The sequence below is a fragment of the Neolamprologus multifasciatus genome, unplaced genomic scaffold (genome assembly GCF_963576455.1).
Source record: "Neolamprologus multifasciatus unplaced genomic scaffold, fNeoMul1.2 chr03_unloc_2, whole genome shotgun sequence".
Classification (NCBI taxonomy): Eukaryota; Metazoa; Chordata; class Actinopteri; order Cichliformes; family Cichlidae; genus Neolamprologus; species Neolamprologus multifasciatus.
In genome coordinates this window covers 296,917-315,164 of record NW_028181972.1, presented here as the reverse complement: position 1 = coordinate 315,164, position 18,248 = coordinate 296,917, and the positions used below count along the sequence as shown (strand labels likewise).

At 41.4% G+C, this 18,248-nt stretch overlaps 1 protein-coding gene and 1 long non-coding RNA gene across 3 annotated transcripts in view; one reads left to right on the top strand and one right to left on the bottom strand.

Annotated features, from left to right (window-relative positions):
- The window catches only part of LOC146490479 (protein NLRC3-like), a 124,431-nt gene that overhangs the window by 45,714 nt on the left and 60,469 nt on the right, over nucleotides 1-18,248 (bottom strand). Inside the window, exons 4-7 of one of the 2 annotated variants that reach the window (XM_085153183.1) lie at nucleotides 11,485-11,769; nucleotides 8,509-10,300; nucleotides 600-752; nucleotides 202-375 (exon numbers count right to left, since the gene is read on the bottom strand). The exons of the other annotated variant lie outside the window; for it this stretch is intronic. Coding sequence (XP_085009309.1) covers nucleotides 202-375; nucleotides 600-752; nucleotides 8,509-10,300; nucleotides 11,485-11,769 — 2,404 coding nt within the window. The remainder of the gene's footprint in view (nucleotides 1-201; nucleotides 376-599; nucleotides 753-8,508; nucleotides 10,301-11,484; nucleotides 11,770-18,248) is intronic. 2 annotated transcript variants of the gene reach the window in all.
- LOC146490472 (uncharacterized) overlaps nucleotides 17,469-18,248 on the top strand; it is a 191,222-nt gene continuing 190,442 nt past the window's right edge. The window contains exon 1 of the long non-coding RNA XR_014872728.1: nucleotides 17,469-17,864. This is a non-coding gene — a long non-coding RNA (uncharacterized LOC146490472). The remainder of the gene's footprint in view (nucleotides 17,865-18,248) is intronic.

The window sequence follows — 18,248 nt, the reverse complement described above, 5'->3', positions numbered from 1 at the left end:
GATTACCAATCGAACTCCCAACTCTTGAGCCACGATCGCCCCTTAATACACTTAGTGTATTAATTTACTTGGGGCAGTTTTAATAAGTTTTGGTCAAGAGCTCTCTTACTAGGTTGCCATCCCCACGAGCGCCGGAACTGGAAGCCTTGAATAAAATGTTTAATTGGTTCAGTTTAAAAAACAAATGTCAATTGATCTGACCTCAGAGTATTTAGTTTACAGTTTAAACTTTGTAGTCCAGCAGACAGAAACTTCACTCCTGAATCCTGCACATTTTTGATACTCAGGTCCAGCTCTGTCAGAGTAGAGGACTGAGAGCTGAGCATTGAGGACACAGCTTCACAGTTTTCCGCTAAAAGTTCACAGACGTTGAGTCTGAAAATGAAAACATGAACAAAGACTGATGTTAAAGTGTAATCAGGGTGCAATAACTAATCTTATATTTTAAGAATCCTTGTTGTTTTATGCTGAGCAGATGTGGTACGAAACAACAGTAAATTGATCAAGTTAACCATTACTGTTTAAATTGCTGGATTTATTTTCTCAGTTAAAAACAAACAAACAAACAAAAGAAAAGGAAGAATACAAATCGGTCAGACCTCAGAATACTCAGTTTGGCTGACAAAAGCTTTATTGCTGAATCATTCAGGCTCTTGGTGCTCAGGTCCAGCTCTCTCAGACTACAGGACTGGGAGCTGACCACTGACAACAAATCTGTACAGCCTTCCTCTGACAGGTTACAGCTGCTCAGCCTGAAGAAAAAAACAAGAATAAATAAAACAATAATATTTATTATCAAATAAAATCTCTTTATATGTTGAACATTAGTAATCAAATGTGTACAAATGAGTACACTACAATGCACAATTAAATAAAAAAATGTTCAACAATTTAAGTGTAACAGAAGAAAAATATTTCAAATTAAACACAATTATTCCAATGTATGTAAATGGAAACCAGTGAAGAGCAGGTTAATTTAGTGACAGTAGTTCAGTGTCTGCTGGCACAGGCCTGTGAGTACTGCAGTATTACAGTTACTACAGTACTGCTGGTCACTTTATTAATTCTAATATGTGTGATTACTGTAAATGTACTTATAAATAATGTATCACATCCTGGACTTGGTGCAGACTCTCGTTTCATTTTCTGTCTAAAAGCTGCTTTGGCTCATTCCCCTTTAAAGCCCCGCTCTCCCTAAAGGCCAACTTTATTTTGATTGGATGATTTCATAAAGCACGCTGAAGGGCAGTAGCCAGTTATCATGAGCTCCATCTCCTCCACCTTCTGGTTTAGAAATTATAAGAAACTGTAAACCTCATAAAAACTTGTCTTGATGCATGCTCAATCATTCAGGTTAGTAAATCCCAAAAGTTGATTCTGTTCATCTGGACGTAGCGCTTTCAGGGAGAAACGTTTCGTCACTCATCCAGGTGACTTCTTCAGTCTCAGCCGACTGCAGGTTTCCAACCCTATAAAAAGGACATTTGCATAATGACTGAAACCAGCCCACTGAAGGAACAATAGGCTGGGAGGTCAGTTCCTTGACCATTAGGTTTCAGTCATTATGCAGATGTACTTTTTATAAGATTGGGGAAAGCTGCAGTCAGCTGAGCCTGAGAAAGTCACCTTGATGAGTGACAAAACGTTTCTCCCACTGAAAACGCTACGTCCAGATGAACAGAATCAAACTGTGGGGGCTCATAAAATCATGATTAGAAATCTTCTCAGATGTATATTTACATTTTAGATCCACAGCTACAAAGTTCACAGCAGGACGTCTCTGTTCAGTAATTATTATGCCCATTACCAGCAAACTGTGAGGTACGCAGGTAATGTCAGGTAAACACTAGCTGTCCGAATCTCTTCCTGTTAAATGTGTGTATAAAGAAAATAAGCTGAAATACAGAGACTGGATGGATCTGTGCTTTGACTTTGAGACCAAACATTTCTTCCTGTTAAAAGGGAGTTTTTCCTTCCCACTGTCGCCAAAGTGCTTGCTCATAGGGGGTCATATGATTGTTGGGTTTTTCTCTGTATCTATTACTGTACGATCTACTGTACAATATAAAGTGCCTTGAGGCGACTGTTGTTGTGATTTGGCGCTATATAAATAAAATTGGATTGAATTACATCCCATTTCAGGTACCTTGAACCTGAACCTTCTCTGGAAACCTGGGACGCTGGCGGGTTTCTCTTGCTTACCTATCTGCTCATCCTCTTTCTTTCTGCTCGCATGATGATTTCCTGGTTGAGTTTGTAAAGACTTTTGCTCAGGACCTTCTTGCTGTGCGGCAACAGTGCTAACCACCGTCCGCTGTATTTTTTTCAGTCATTAAATCAAACCATAAAAGATCAGCTTGCTTCTCGTGATGAACCTGTCTGTTTTCGATTCCACACCAGGGTCTGCCCACTGCTAAGTTCAGGGATAAGGGTGGAGGATACTCACACAAACAAAAAAAAAACCCAGATTGCAACTCCAAGTGTCTGTGCTAATTAACCAAACCTTTCAGGCTCTTGTTCAATCAGAACCTCATAGAGTCTGAGTAAGCGAGACAGTTAAACATCCCTCTATGCGCCCTTAATCCGCCCATTCCCACTAAGTCATTAAATAACAGAGTGTCCCCTCACATAACTCACCGCACAGAGCCTGTCACCCCTGGCAATCACAAGAAAACACTTACCTTTTTTGCTTTTCATGCACCTCACAAACCACTCATACTCGGGTTTCCTTGGCTAGAATTACATAACCGACACTTAGACTGGTCAGGTCAGAGGGTGGAACCGTCAACCAACACTGAGACTGTTTTAGATCTCTCCTCTGTGCCCACCAAATGTCATGATCTTCAGGAAGTATTTAGCAAAAGTAAAGCGCTTTCACTGCCACCTCACAGACCACATGACTGCACCATAGAACTACTCTCTGGCTCCACCCGGCCTTCTAGCTGGCTGTATAACCTGTCTAGACCTGAGTGTGCGGCTATGGAAAAGTATATTAAGGAATCCCTTGGTGCAGGCATAATCCAATGATTGCCATCTCAAGTTGGAACTTCTTTTTTGAGGGGAAAAAGGATGGCTCTCTCTGGCCATGCATTTACTTCAGGGGCCTCAGTGATATTACCATCAAGGATAAGTACCTATTACCTCATTAGCTCTGCTTTCAGGCCATTTCACAGCGCCACAGGGTTTACAAAACCCCACCTCCGCAACGCTTACCACTTTTTCCAGATCAATCAGGGAGACCAGTGGAAGACCGTTTTAAACATGCCATTGGGGGACTACGAGTATTTGGTCATGCCGCCTGGGTTAACTAATGCTCCCGCAATGTTTCAAGATTAGTTAACGATGTCCTCCGGGACTTACGTGACAGGTTCGTATTGGTGTATCTGGATGATATCCTCATTTTCCCCACAACCTGCGAGGAACATCAGTCTCATGTCCATGCTATTTTTCTAACGTTTGCTGGAGAATAAACCTTATGTCAAAGCAGAAAAGTGTGAATTCCATTCCTCATCAATAACTTTTTTCGGTTACATTTTGGCACGGGGGCAGGTGAAGACGGATCTGGCAAAAGTGAAAGCTTTCACAGAGTGACCTACCCCTTGTACCCATTGTAGATCCCAGAAGCATCTCCAATGGGTTTTGGGAATAGCAAATTTTTATACACGGTTCATTTGCAACTATAGTCAGGTAGCTGCACCACTCAAGTCTCAGCATGCATCTGGTCCCCCAAAGCTGAAACTGCATTCACCAAACTGAAGTATCTGCTCACCACGGCACCTTTTTGGTTCACCCTGATCACAGTTATCATTGTAAAGGTGGACACATCAGAAATTGGAGAAGGGAGAGGCAAATGATGATGCCAATTGAAAGAGAATGCTTTGGGGGGGGGGGGGGGGGGGTCATGCTGCTGTCATGGTCTGTGTGAGCAGCTGTGATTTTCCATTAGACTCTGGTTTCTGCCTTTGGGTGAAGCCTGGTCAGCCTGTCCATTGTCCACAGTAATCTACTAGGCTGAATATAACATCAGCACTCTCAACAACTCTGCTAACCTCCTAATCAAATTTAGGTGACAGAAGGAGACATGTGGCCTGGTCAAAACACAGAGAGCTGCACTCTAAAAGATCTTTAAATATAGTAAACATACCTTGTGTGCCACAGACTGCTCCCAAACACGAGGGGACAAGTAATGCCTCTAAAACACTTAAGTTGGCTTTATTAAATGTTAGATCTTTAGCTGGGAAAACATTTTTAATTAATGATTTAATCACTGAGCACAGCCTTGATTTTATGTTTTTAACTGAAACTTGGTTGGACCAAAGTAACAGTGGAGCTGTTCTCATCGAGACGACCCCTCCTAACTACAGTTTTATCAGTGAGGCCAGGGTGAGCAGGAGAGGAGGAGGGGTTGCTGTCTTATTTAATGAATCATTTCAATGTAAGCAGCTATCTCCTGGAAGTTTTCAGTCTTTTGAATATGTGGCTTTACAGCTGAAGGCCCCATCCAAAGTTGTGTTTCTTAATGTTTACAGGCCTCCCAAATACTGCACAGACTTTTTTAATGATCTCAGTGAACTGCTGTCTGTGATCTGTGTTGATTTCGACTGTGTAATTATTGTTGGGGATTTTAACATCCATGTGGACAACCCTCAGGATAAAGGGACTAAAGACCTGAGTAACACTCTGGGCAACTTTGGGCTGACTCAGCATGTAACAGAGCCCACACATAATAGAGGACACACTCTTGACCTGCTGATCTCCAAGGGCCTGAGCATTTCAAAGGTCACTGTGTCTGATGTGGGCCTGTCCGATCATTACTGTGTTTTCTTTGAAAGTAAAATCTCAGCCCACACAAATATATCAACAGCAGTGATCACAAAACGGTGTATAACTGAATACAGTAGTGAGATATTTAACCAGGTCTTCCCATTAACACCTGACCTGTCCAGAGGTTCAGTCAATAAGCTCGTCAATAGCTTCAATGCTAAAATGTTAAATGTAATGGATACAATTGCTCCCATTAAGGTGAAGGTTATCTCTGGAAGGAAAAAGTCTCCATGGAGAAACTCCACACTAGTGAAAAATGAAAAAAGAGAGTGTAGGAAAGCTGAGCGCAGATGGAGAAAAACAAACCTCCAGGTTCATTATGACATCTATAAAGAGAAACTTCACAATTATAATTTACAACTGAGGAGTGCAAGGAGGTCCTACTTCTCTGACATCATCACCAAAAACAGTCATAATGCTCGGGTCTTATTTTCTACAGTTGACAGGCTAACAAACCCTCCTGTGTCAGTGGCAGCTGAACTTCATTCGACCATGGCCTGCAATGACTTTGCCAAATTCTTCACAGAAAAAATCCAAAAGATTAGACAAGCAATTGGTACATCAACAGCAGATCCAGAATATGTACTGTGTCCACCGAAAAACAGTTTAAACACCATGAAACAGTTTCACCCGATTAACAGCAAAGACCTGGAGGACATCTTAGGTCAACTGAACTCCTCCTCTTGCTGTTTAGATGTCCTGCCAACAAGTTTTTTCAAAAAGGTCTCAAAGACTTTAGAGTCAGACCTGTTACAGATCGTCAATTTTTCTTTATTATCAGGTGTGTTTCCAGAATCACTAAAAACGGCTGTAATTAAACCTGTACTAAAAAAGGACAATCTCGACAAGACACAAATGAACAACTACAGGCCGATCTCAAATCTCCCATTTTTAAGTAAGATCATTGAAAAAGCAGTTTCTCAACAGCTCAATTACTTCTTAAAACAGAATAACTGCTATGATGCCTTCCAGTCAGGTTTTAGACAGAACCACAGCACTGAAACCGCTCTGACCAAAGTGTTTAATGACATATGTCTGAATACAGACAGTGGAAAAATGTCAGTCTTAGTTTTACTGGATCTCAGTGCAGCATTTGATACAGTTGACCACAACATATTACTCAAACGACTGGAGAACTGGACAGGTCTTTCAGGAACTGTACTAAACTGGTTCAAAACATACTTAGAAAACAGGAAATACTTTGTATCAATAGGTAACTTCACATCTGAGCAGACAAGTATCACATGTGGAGTTCCCCAAGGTTCCATCTTGGGACCTCTTCTGTTTAACATTTACATGCTCCCACTGGCACAGATTATAAAGAACAACAAAATAAACTACCATAGCTATGCAGATGACACACAAATATATATCACAATGTCACCAGGAGACCGAGGCCCTGTACAGGCTCTTGGTAAATGCATTGAGGAAATTAATGACTGGTTGTGCCACAATTTTCTCCAGCTAAACAAAAACAAAACTGAGGTAATAGTCTTTGGCGCCAAAGAAAAACGATTACAGGTCACCAGAGAACTTCAGTCTATACACCTAAAAACCACAAACCAGGCGAGAAATTTGGGTGTAGTGATGGATGCAGACCTAAACTTAGAAAAACACATTAAGACAATAACAAAATCAGCTTACTATCACCTCAAGAATATATCAAGGATAAAAGATCTGATGTCCCAACAGGACCTGGAAAAACTAGTCCATGCATTCATCTTTAGTAGGCTTGATTACTGTAACAGCATCTTTACAGGTCTACCTAAAAAATCCGTCAGACAACTACAGCTCATTCAGAACTCTGCTGCTCGAGTCCTCACTAAGACCAAAAAAGTGGACCACATCAGTCCAGCTCTGAGGTCTTTACACTGGCTGCCTGTCCGTCACAGGATAGACTTTAAAGTTCTGATGCTGGTCTATAAAGCTCTGAATGGTTTAGGACCAAAATACATCAGTGACCTCCTGACCCAGTATGAACCTTCCAGATCCCTCAGGTCATCTGGATCCGGTCTTTTATCAGTTCCCAGAGTCAGAACCAGACACGGAGAAGCCGCATTCAGCTTTTATGCTCCTTATATCTGGAACAAACTCCCAGAAAGCCTCCGATCAGCTGAAACACTCAGTTTATTTAAATCCAGGTTGAAGACTCACCTGTTCTCAGCTGCATTTGAATAAAGCACCAAATCCGCACTCAAAACTTACATTTTAACTACTGATTTTATCTACTGTTCTGATTTTATCTGTTTTGATTTTATATACTGTTTTGTTTGTTTGTTTGTTTGTTTGTTAATTAGTTAGTTTGTTTGCTTGTTCTAATCAATTTTAAATCATGCTTTTATTTGTTTTTGTTTCTAATGTCTCTGTAAAGCACTTTGAATCACCTTGTTGTTGAATTGTGCTATACAAATAAACTTGCCTTGCCTTGCCTAATCCTCGGATCATCTACTCACCCTTGCAGTTCAGTCACGTTTTCCTGGATGCTGGTCTTCTTGATTTACTCACAGCCACATTAATGCCTTTCGTCTCTTAGACTTACTGGACCACTTTGGCTGGATTCAAAGCTAACAAGTACTCACCTGGACCTCACTACCTGCCTTCCCCAAGTTGTTTTCCAACTGCTGAAAAGTAAATGAACTGATTCTTATATACTGTTTTTCTACTCTCTTGGAGTACTCAAAGCGCTCTATACAACATGCCACATCCACCCAATCACACCCATTCTCACAAACACTTTATCTGTACTTAGTGCTTTCTAAGTACATTCACACACAATCATACTCCGATGGATGCATCGGAGCGCAAGTTGGGGTTAGTATCTTGCCCAAGGATACTTGACATGCAGACTGGAGGAGCCAGGGATCGAACCACCAACCTTCCGATCAGTAGGTCAGATCAGACCAGCTTTACCTCCTGAGCTATAGAAACCCCAAGTAAGACATTGAAGATAACCTCGTTCACTTACTGTAACCTCCACCAGTGATCTTTCTGATGCTGCTCTTCCTCTGTTACAGTGACTCAGATTACCATCAACCAAGACCCATTTCCGGAAACCTACCATAGAGCCCACTTCATGCTCACAGCTTCAAGTACTTGACTTCCGCCATAGTTCACAGTTCATGTTAAAAAGTCAAAGTGTCAAGTTCCTGTGTGTAAATAAAGCTTTCACGTCTAGTAATATTCAGTTCCTTCACCTTTGTCTATATTTTGGCTTCACCATGTTGTTCTGGCCACACCGAGGTAACAGATTTATATTTGAAAAACAGAGAGACATTGGGGATTGCAATAAAGATGAGACACAAACCAGATCTTAAAATAAGAACATCTGAAGAAGATGTAGGTGCAGTCTGGTAGCTCAAGTATTTGCTTTTAAAAAAACAGAGTTAAACTCCTGGTTGTTGGAGACAAGTGAACAACTTGAGGATAATAAACCTGTCAGAGGGGATGAAGGATTAGAGCTCATGTTCTTATAAGCTGGATCTGGGTTGTGCTTTGATTAGAGTTAAAGACAAAAATATTTCAGAAATGCTGACATGTCCTGCTGGAGAGAAATATTTAAAGTATCATATTTGACTAAGTGACTATTTTTTAATTTTTCTTAAAAGGCAGTGATCTTTGAACTGAGCACCTCTGATTTATTTCCCATGATTTTAAGAATGAAGCAATGAGTTCATGTTTACTTACAAAGCTTTGTTGGAGGCTTTGACCACTGGGAGCAGCCTCAGAAGAGCCTCCTCTGAAGCAGAGTATTTCTTCAGGTCAAACACATCCAGGTCTTTTTCTGATGACAGTAAGATGAAGACCAGAGCTGACCACTGAGCAGGAGACAGTTCATCTGTGGAGAGACTTCCTGATCTCAGGGACTGTTGGATCTTCCTCACTAGAGAACGATCATTCAGTTCATTCAGACAGTGGAACAGATTGATGCTTTTCTCTGCAGACAGATTCTTACTAAGCTTCCACTTGATGTACTGGACTGTTTCCTGATTGGTCTGTGAGCTACTTCCTGTCTGTGTCAGCAGACCTCGTAGGAGACTCTGATTGGTCTGCAGTGAAAGACCCAGGAGGAAGCGGAGGAACAAGTCCAGGTGTCCATTTGGACTCTGTAAGGCCTTGTTCACAGCACTCTGGTAGAAGTGTGTCTCTGCAGATTCTCCTGTGTCAGACTTCTTTGGGGTTGTTTGTTCTTCCATCAGATTGAGTCCAGAGTTGATGAAGGTCAGATGGACATGAAGAGCAGCCAGAAACTCCTGAACACTCAGATGGATGAAGCAGAACACCTTGTCCTGGTACAGTCCTCTCTCCTCTTTAAAGATCTGTGTGAACACTCCTGAGTACACTGAGGCTGCTCTGATATCGATGCCACACTCTGTCAAGTCTGATTCATAGAATATCAGGTTTCCTTTCTGCAGCTGATCAAAAGCCAGTTTTCCCAGAGACTCCATCATCTTCCTGCTCTCTGGACTCCAGTGTGCATCTGTCTCAGCTCCTCCATCATACTTGACCTTCTTCACTTTGGCCTGAACCACCAGGAAGTGGATGTACATCTCAGTCAGGGTCTTGGGCAGCTCTCCTCCCTCTCTGGTTTCCAGCACATCCTCCAGAACTGTAGCAGTGATCCAGCAGAAGACTGGGATGTGACACATGATGTGGAGGCTTCGTGATGTCTTGATGTGGGAGATGATCCTGCTGGCCTGCTCCTCATCTCTGAATCTCTTCCTGAAGTACTCCTCCTTCTGTGAGTCAGTGAACCCTCTGACCTCTGTCACCATGCCAACACAGACAGGAGGGATCTGATTGGCTGCTGCAGGTCGTGTGGTTATCCAGAGGCGAGCAGAGGGAAGCAGTTTCCCCCTCATGAGGTTTATCAGCAGCACATCCACTGAGGTGGACTTTCTAGGGTCAGTTAGGATTGTAGTTTTGTGGAAGTCCAGAGGAAGTCGACACTCATCCAGACCATCAAAGATGAACACAACCTGGAAGTCTTCAAAGCTGCAGATTCCTGCTTCTTTGGTTTCTGTAAAGAAGTGATGAACAAGTTCCACCAAGCTGAACTTTTCCTCTTTCAGCATATTCAGCTCTCTGAAAGTGAATGGAAATATGAACTGGATGTCCTGGTTGGCTTTGTCTTCAGCCCAGTCCAGGGTGTATTTCTGAGTTAAGACTGTTTTCCCAATGCCAGCCACTCCCTTTGTCAGCACTGTTCTGATCAGGTCCTGTCTTTTGGGTGTGTCTTTAAAGATGTCTTCTTGTCTGATTGTTGTTTCTGGTCTGTCTCGTTTCCTGGATGCTGTTTCAATCTGTCTGACCTCATGTTCATCATTGACCTCTGCAGTCCCTCCCTCTGTGATGTAGAGCTCTGTGTAGATCTGATTCAGAAGGGTTGGGTTTCCTGCTTTAGCGATCCCCTCAAACACACACTGGAACTTCTTCTTCAAGACAGACTTAAGTTTAGGCTGACATTTCTGAACAGCATCTGAATCAAAAAAAGGAAAAAAGAAGGAAAAATACAAATCTGGTCTGAAGGAGCTATGTGATGTACTTTGCTCTTTGTTTAACCTATCAAGTTTTTAATATACTCATTCTACCAGAAATCAAAAAGGGGTTTCAGGAATTCCTAAATGTAATTCCTGAAAACAACCACATTAAATGTTTTGAACCTACACATCTGCATTGCTTTGCAGCTTTTCATATGTAAATGGTAAATGGTAAATGGACTGATTCTTATATAGCGCTTTTCTACTCTCCCGGAGTACTCAAAGCGCTCTATACAACATGCCACATTCACCCAATCACACCCATTCTCACAAGCACTTTATCTATACTTAGCGCTTTCTAACTACATTCACACACATTCATACTCCGATGGACGCATCGGAGAGCAACCTGGGGTTAGTATCTTGCCCAAGGATATTTGACATGCAAACTGGGGGAGCCAAGGATCGAACCACCAACCTTCCGATTAGTAGGTGACCAGCTCTACCTCCTGAGCTACAGCCACCTCCTGATGCCAACATGTGCAGGCTAAACAGGTTTCTGCTTTCTGTGCCTCTTCTCCAAACTTTGTAACCAAAAATAACAACATTGAAGTGTCATAATGTTCCCCACTGCTATGTTATTTAAAGAAGCATCTGAGAGAGATTCAGTAATTCACATTTAATTCTTGTCGTAAATTACAATGGCAAAAGATAATGTAAACCCTTTCTGGCCTCAATTTACTTTATTATAAATATAATATATTTATTATATTATAAATATAATAAAGTAAATTATAATATAATGTAAATATGGCATTTTTTTCATTAAACATTTAAGTCAAATGACCAATGCTTAAATAGTGTCCTCTTGTTAGAGAAACACTCTGACTTTTCTTTTTTTAAGGCAATCAGTTTGCATGGTTTTAAAAGTAAAGAACACTTGTGTTTAATTAAATACAGCTCACATTAGATCTAAGTAGTTTCACGGTTTTATGATGATCATCAAAATTCCTCCATGTACTTTAGAAAATACATTTGCAGGCATTTAACAAATCCAAACATTCGTCGTAGAATGACGTTCTTGCCCTCTCCTTTTTCTTACAATGAATTCTGAGGCACTTTCACATCTCAACAAACTGCAAGGTGACCATTTTTATTCATGGTATATGATGCATGACCTCACCTTGTTGAGCAGATGGATCAGAGTTTAAACGCAGCTGAGAGAAAAGAGAAGGATCTTTGATGTGAAGATGTTTGATTGTTATCTTGCATGCTTTGTCTCCTTTTTTCTTCACTGTGTCAATTAAGCTGCGTGCCTTGTCTGCTCTGAGTGGGTTCCCCTCCAGTATCGATTCTTCCTCCAACTTATTTAAGACACCATCACTTACAAGGGCCTCAAGGAGCAGTTTAAGGATTTCTATTGTTACCCTCCAGACAAAGGCTGACCGCACCCTGGCAAGCTCCTCCTCTACAGAAAGAAGAAAGAGACATAAACATGCTTCTCAGTCAAAATCATGTGAAAAATACAGTGGAACCCCGACTTACGAATACCCCATTTAACAAAAAATTCAAGTTACGAAGGCACTGAATGGCAATATTTCTGCCCGTGGTACGGCAAAATGCCCATGTAACGAAATCCGCTGGCTCTGATTGGCTGAGCCTACAATGCCCACAAGGCCTTCCGAATCATGTGACAACCCCTTAGCTTCCGTACTCGTGCTTCGCTGTTCCACTTGAACGACGTATTGTTGTTCTAGTTAGCAATTAGCCTATAGCCTATCGTTCAGCATCACCTCACTCAAAAGGTGCAATGGCTGCTTCGACTTAAGAAAATGTTCGACTTACGAAAGACCCTCGGGAACGGATTAATTTCATAAGTCGGGGTTCCACTGTATTTTAACTTTGTTCAATTAACACTTCAACATCTCATCAACAAATACTGAATTTTAGGGTGTGTGGGGTTAAAATGATGCCAACTTAAAATGAAACTGAAGAAAAAATTGAAAATGAAAAATAATATTGTAACCGATACACAGATGATCTGTATAGCATACAGCTGTTCTTGTCACAAACAAGGATGCAGTGGACTCAAGAGCAGACTCAATTGCTCGAACTATGTACAATTTATTGAAAGGAAAAGGAACTTAAACAAGACTGGGTCTAACAGAAATTATTCACAGAAACTGAGGGAGGCCCGAGGGCGGCGAAACGAACGTTGAACACAAGGAGAACATGGGCGGGAACTTCTGCAAACACAGGAGAAAGGTTTTACTGATCTGGAAAACAATTAAAGGGCAGAGGTGAGTGGTACTAGTGGAGAGTCTTGTGTTTACTTGAAAACACCGGCTATTAGGCGGGGAAGGGGTTGCCGTGGGAGCATCCCAGAGATAGTTGAGAGTGTGGGGAAGCTGGTCCAGGTTCCAAGGTGTCCAGGGGAGTTGAATTATGGGCTGGAGGGCAGGCGGAGGAGAAGGTGAGTGTGAAGTCCTAGGGTTCTAGGCAGACTGGAAAATGGGAAGGAAACAGAACCAGCTTAAAAACCCTCTAGATGGAGGCCCGGAAATTGGAAGCAGGTGATGAGCTGGCCAACTCCACCCCAGGGGATGGACAACAGGAACCTGGACCACACCCGACCAGACACTCCCACGGCATATGACAGTTCTATATTGCTATACAGACGGCAGACGTGGGTCGAGTATCCAAAAATTGTACTCAAGTAAGAGTAGACTTACTTTAAAATATTATTACTCAAGTAAAAGTGAAAAGTAGTCGTCAAAAAAGTTACTCAAGTAGGAGTAAAAAAGTACTTGGCGAAAAGACTACTCAAGTAGCGAGTAACTGTTTGAAATGTCCGATTTATTTTATAAATAAATGCTATCAGACAAACAAAAATAAATAAATACATATACAAATTTTAGTATTTTCAACAGGAACATATGTAAAAAACTCAACAAAATAAGGCACAACAATTCTAATTTCCAGATTTCAGTTTTTCACAACATAAAGCTTTTTTCACCAATACCTACAGTAAATAATATAAATATATAAACAGTGCAAACAATTTCCAGTGACAAGATATGCTGTAAACTTTATATTCATTTTTGCTCCAAATGGCATAGCAGCCTCAGAGAAAACATTAGAATGAGGCATCTTCAACATATGTTCATACAAGGCAGCTCAGTTTACCATAAATTGTATGGGTGTGAATCTATTTCTTCATATTTAGCAAAATGTTCCATTTCTTCACTCAGTGAGGTGATGGTTAAGCTTCAGCAGCAGTTTGCTCTCAAGGTTCTTTTTGTGAAGCTCTAACTGTTTAGCAGTGAACAGGAATCCTGCATGAGTCCTTCACAAGCTCCAGATGCAGGAAGAGCTGTATTGATTTGATCAACAGCTTCTTGATGTGATGAAAGCCATGCAATAGATCCACACCTTCAATGAATGGAAATGAAAGGTACCTCTCCAGCTCCCCTGCTTCTGGCTTTCCTGACCCCATGGATCCATCATCTTCGTCAAATAGGCCGCTGTTTATGCTGGCCTCATCCAGCTCTGTGTCTAGGTGATGTCTGATGAAGTGGAGACCTGTGGAAAGATGTAAGCTTTTCAAAAGGTCTGGTCATTATAGTGCTGTATACACTGCCAAGCTGCGGATGTTTGGCAAGAAAATTTGATCACACTGGAGGTGTTTTTTACTAACTCTTGCTGAAAAACAAAATCTTGCATTCCAGATTAAGTTTAAAATAAGAACGCGTGCAAGTACGAACGTGAGAATTATGTATATTGTAATAAGTATATTGTACCTGAATGATAGTATATTGTACAAACATGAAAAGTATATTGTTAGAACAATATATATCTAATATTATTAGAACAATAGTATACTATAATAATAAACTTTTCATGTTATAATGTAATATAGCTCTATTTTTCTTTTGCCTGGGTGGCAGGTCTACGCTTCTGTATCCAACGCTTTTCAATGTGGCCTCACAAAATTATTATGACTACAACAACCATGAAAAGAGTTGGATGGACATTGCTACTCAATCACAGCTGCCTGGTCAATGTTTTTCATTAGTAATTTAGCAAAGTTGATGGTGTGTGTGTCTGTAAGACAGAGAGAGGGAGAGCGAGGGACAGATTTTGTATGATAAGCTTCATGTTATGAATGCACAGTTTAAGTACTCAGGTTGCATCAGAGCATCAGGCCATATAGTGTGAGACCCTGCATCGTGACCTATGAACATCTAACCTCTGCGATTTAATTGTACAGTTTGAGCAGGAGCTGAATAACGTGACTGAAAGAAATCGCAGTGTTTGCCCAGCTTAATGCAGACTGTTTAAACTAAACAAGCTGCTGTTTCACATAATAAACCCTGTCAGCCGCAGTATTGCCTTCTATTTTAACAGTTAAAGCAGTAGAGACGAGCTGTTTGCATGTGCGTTGAACTCCAGCATCATTAACCAGGCTAGCTGTTAGCTTATAGCTCTTGCTAGCTAACCAGCGAGCAGTTAAAAAGACAGCTGACGCTGCACAAAACACCCACAACCTTATCTGACTACAACGTAGCGCCGAAAATATGACTCGCGGCTCGAGCTCGACACAGCGTCTGTAACATAAGACTGACATCCAGCTAACCACAGCTAAAAAGATATTTAGAGAAAATTTACCGTTTCCTCAGGTTACACGAGCTGAGTTGTTTCACGCTGAAAAGTTGGTTTGTTTTGGCTCTCACTGAAGATACAGCTGTTCTTTGGTGCTGCTTTTAAGCAAAACATTCTTTGTATGTGAGGAAAATGCTGTTCATCCTCTTCAGCTCGAGCGTAGAAAACTGGCTCTGCCATGTTTTCATGTGTTTCTTCTTTCCGTGTGTCGCTACTTTGATACGCTTGGGCGGCTCTGCCCGCCACAGTTTCAAACTGGTCATGTGACTGCATGGCCACATCTGATTGGTAAAAAAGTTACAGGAAACTCCACCAGCAGCATGTTATCTAATATGTTAAACTAATTATTTTTTTTAAAGTAACGAGTCGAATTTTGGAAATGTAGCAGAGTAAAAGTACCGTTTCTTCTTCACAAATGTACTCAAGTAAAAGTAAAAAGTATTGTGCAAAAAAGGTACTTTAAAAGTACATTTTTTTTCCAAAATCTTACTCAAGTAAATGTAACGGAGTAAATGTAACTCGTTACTACCCACCTCTCGAGACGGGCAAGTATACAGGTATACTATGAACAAATATACATATATAAAGATGAAGCACTGTGAGGTAAACAGATCTACAGAGTGCTATGAAAATATCTACAGTAGTGGAAGCATTGCTCTCTGAACAGACTATAACAGTGTACACACTATAACAGAGACTACACCATGTCAGTGTCCTAAAACTACAGCAGTAACCAACGTGGTGAATATTGATAATGAAAGGATCATGGTCACTGGGAGGAGGAGTTTAGAAAGGTTAGGTGAGTGTGGATGGAAAGGCTCAGCGGGGACTGAATTCAGTAGGGTGACAGCTGTGGGGAAAAAGCTCTTCCTAAACCTGCTGGTTTTAGTCTGAAGGCTCCTGTAGCGCCTCCTGGAGGGGAGGAGCTGGAGGAGTTTATTGGCAGTATGAGAGGAGTCTGAGAATGATGCGTGCTCGGCATAGACATCTCTTCTTGTGGACATCCTCAATGGCAGGAAGTGGAGTCGCTGTGATGTGTTGGGCGGTTTTCACCACCCGCTGCAGTGCCTTGCGGTCAGCAACAGAGCAGTTCCCACACCAGACTGTGACACAGTTGGTCAGGATGCTCTCTATCACACAGCGGTAGAAGTTAACCAGTATGTCATTAGACAGGTGATTCTTCTTCAGGGTCCTCAACAAAAAGAGGCGCTGATGGGCCTTCTTGACCAGGCTAGAGGTGTTAGTTGACCAGGACAGATTCTCAGAGTTGTGGATTGCCAAGAACTTGAAGCTAGAGACCCGTCCAAGGATGGAGTTGGATCCATACTAGGGCTGCCACAAACGATTATTTTGATAGTCGACTAGTCACCGATTATTTTTGCGATTAGTCGACTAATCAGATCATCATCCATTGGACGTAAAACGTACAGCTTATCGCACCAGCAGCATCTGCTCTTATATAACTATCATTAGCTTACAGCTTTAAGTGTTTCAGGTCTTTGCTAACTAAAAATAAAGACAAGATGATAGTTTATTAAATTTTAATGACATTTGCAGATCATTTCGGTGAAGTTTAATAAACCCCTTGCTATCTAAAGTATAACAGGACACCGGAGTAAATTCTCGAGCATCTCACACTTCTGATAATCAGCTGTCTGCTTGACGTTTATTCAGCTGTGTAACAACTATAACTTTAATCTCAGCCAAACCGATTTACTCAGGAACAAATAAAATACTGAAAAAAGCCAAACAATAACATTTTTAAGTTATCTAAGTGACTTATATATCATGTTTAACCTGAGTAGTGAAAGACGGCGGTGGGTTTGAAAACGATTTGCCGGGAGTCCGGTGTTCTCACGGCCCTAGTGAGCCTTGCCCCTGGCTAGCTATCGAGCTAGTGGGTAACAGATGGGTAACAGTCGGAGCACTTTTGAAAATATGTGGTGTCTTGATAAACTGAGCAGATATTTGAGGTTTACACAGCTACATTCTCGCCTGAAAATATGTTAAACGTTTATTTTGTGACCCAGAAAGAATAATAAGAGTAATATTAAAACTAACTAGCTGCCGCCATTGTTGGAAACTGAGCTGGGCCGCGCTATGAATTCTGGGACACAGCTTCTTCTTCGGGGTTTAACGGCAGCTGGCATCCTTGTACATGCAGTTGTAAGCCAGTGTTAAAAACAGGATTAAAAGTATAAATATTCATACTCTCACAATGGAAATAAATATTGATAAAAACAAAGTTAATTATAATAAATACTGATAAAAAGCATGTAGACATAAGTTTAATTAATACGTACACATGTATATGTAATATATAAATGATGTGGGGGCAGGACTTAGTCCTGTAGAGTGTGTTTGGTTAGATCCACTGAGCGACCAATCATTGGCCGGTCTGACCCTCCCCCAGTCTGTGCGCTGCTCAGACACCTGTGTGTGCCTTCGTGTGCCAGTCAGATACGCCAGAGACACAGACGGTGAAAGATCAGTTTACCGTGTGGTGAAGAAGCTAGCTGGATAGTGAAAGTCCTTTTTTCGGCGAGAATAATAAGAGTGATACTGTATTCCAGAGGCCGTGAGCTAGCGTGAGCACTGTGAAGCCCCATGTAGCATTTGTTGCTTCACATGGTAAGTCCCAGGCAGCGCATGTGCGCTAGCATAGCATGCTACTTGCCGCTAGCTCCGATGCTAACTTCTGTTAGCCATTTTGCAATGAAAGTGCCTTTTCCGAGGCTAAAGCAATTAGCACTGAGTCGTCTGCACTTTATACGAGATGTTCTTTAAAGGTTTATGTCACATTACTGTGGTATTGATGTATAATGTATGGGTTTGTGCGAAGTTGTTATGTTAGCACATGTTCACTTTTCTCATGGTGCTAATTATAGTTCTGCACATTAAGTATTAGCAACGTGAAACTAAGTGCCTTCACCTGCACTTAGCTGAAACTTGATAAGTCTCAAGCCAATGTGTATTTTTAATGCACTGCTGAGCTATTTTGTATTATTTTAAATGTGTGTTTCCTATGCACTTTTCCCTTTGAAATTAGAATAATTTGTTGTACAACATAGAATATTTTGAAAGAAATTTAGAAACACTTCAAGCAACCAGTAGTAATAATAAGTTACAGACATGATAGCTTAAATCAGACGTTCCCAAAGTGTGGGGCCCGCCCCCTAGGGGGGGCGCAGAGCCATTGCAGGGGGGGCGCGGCATGAAAAGGGGAAAAAAAACCAACAACGCTTGGACACTGCTAGCACGGTCGCCCACACAAACGCAAAGCAG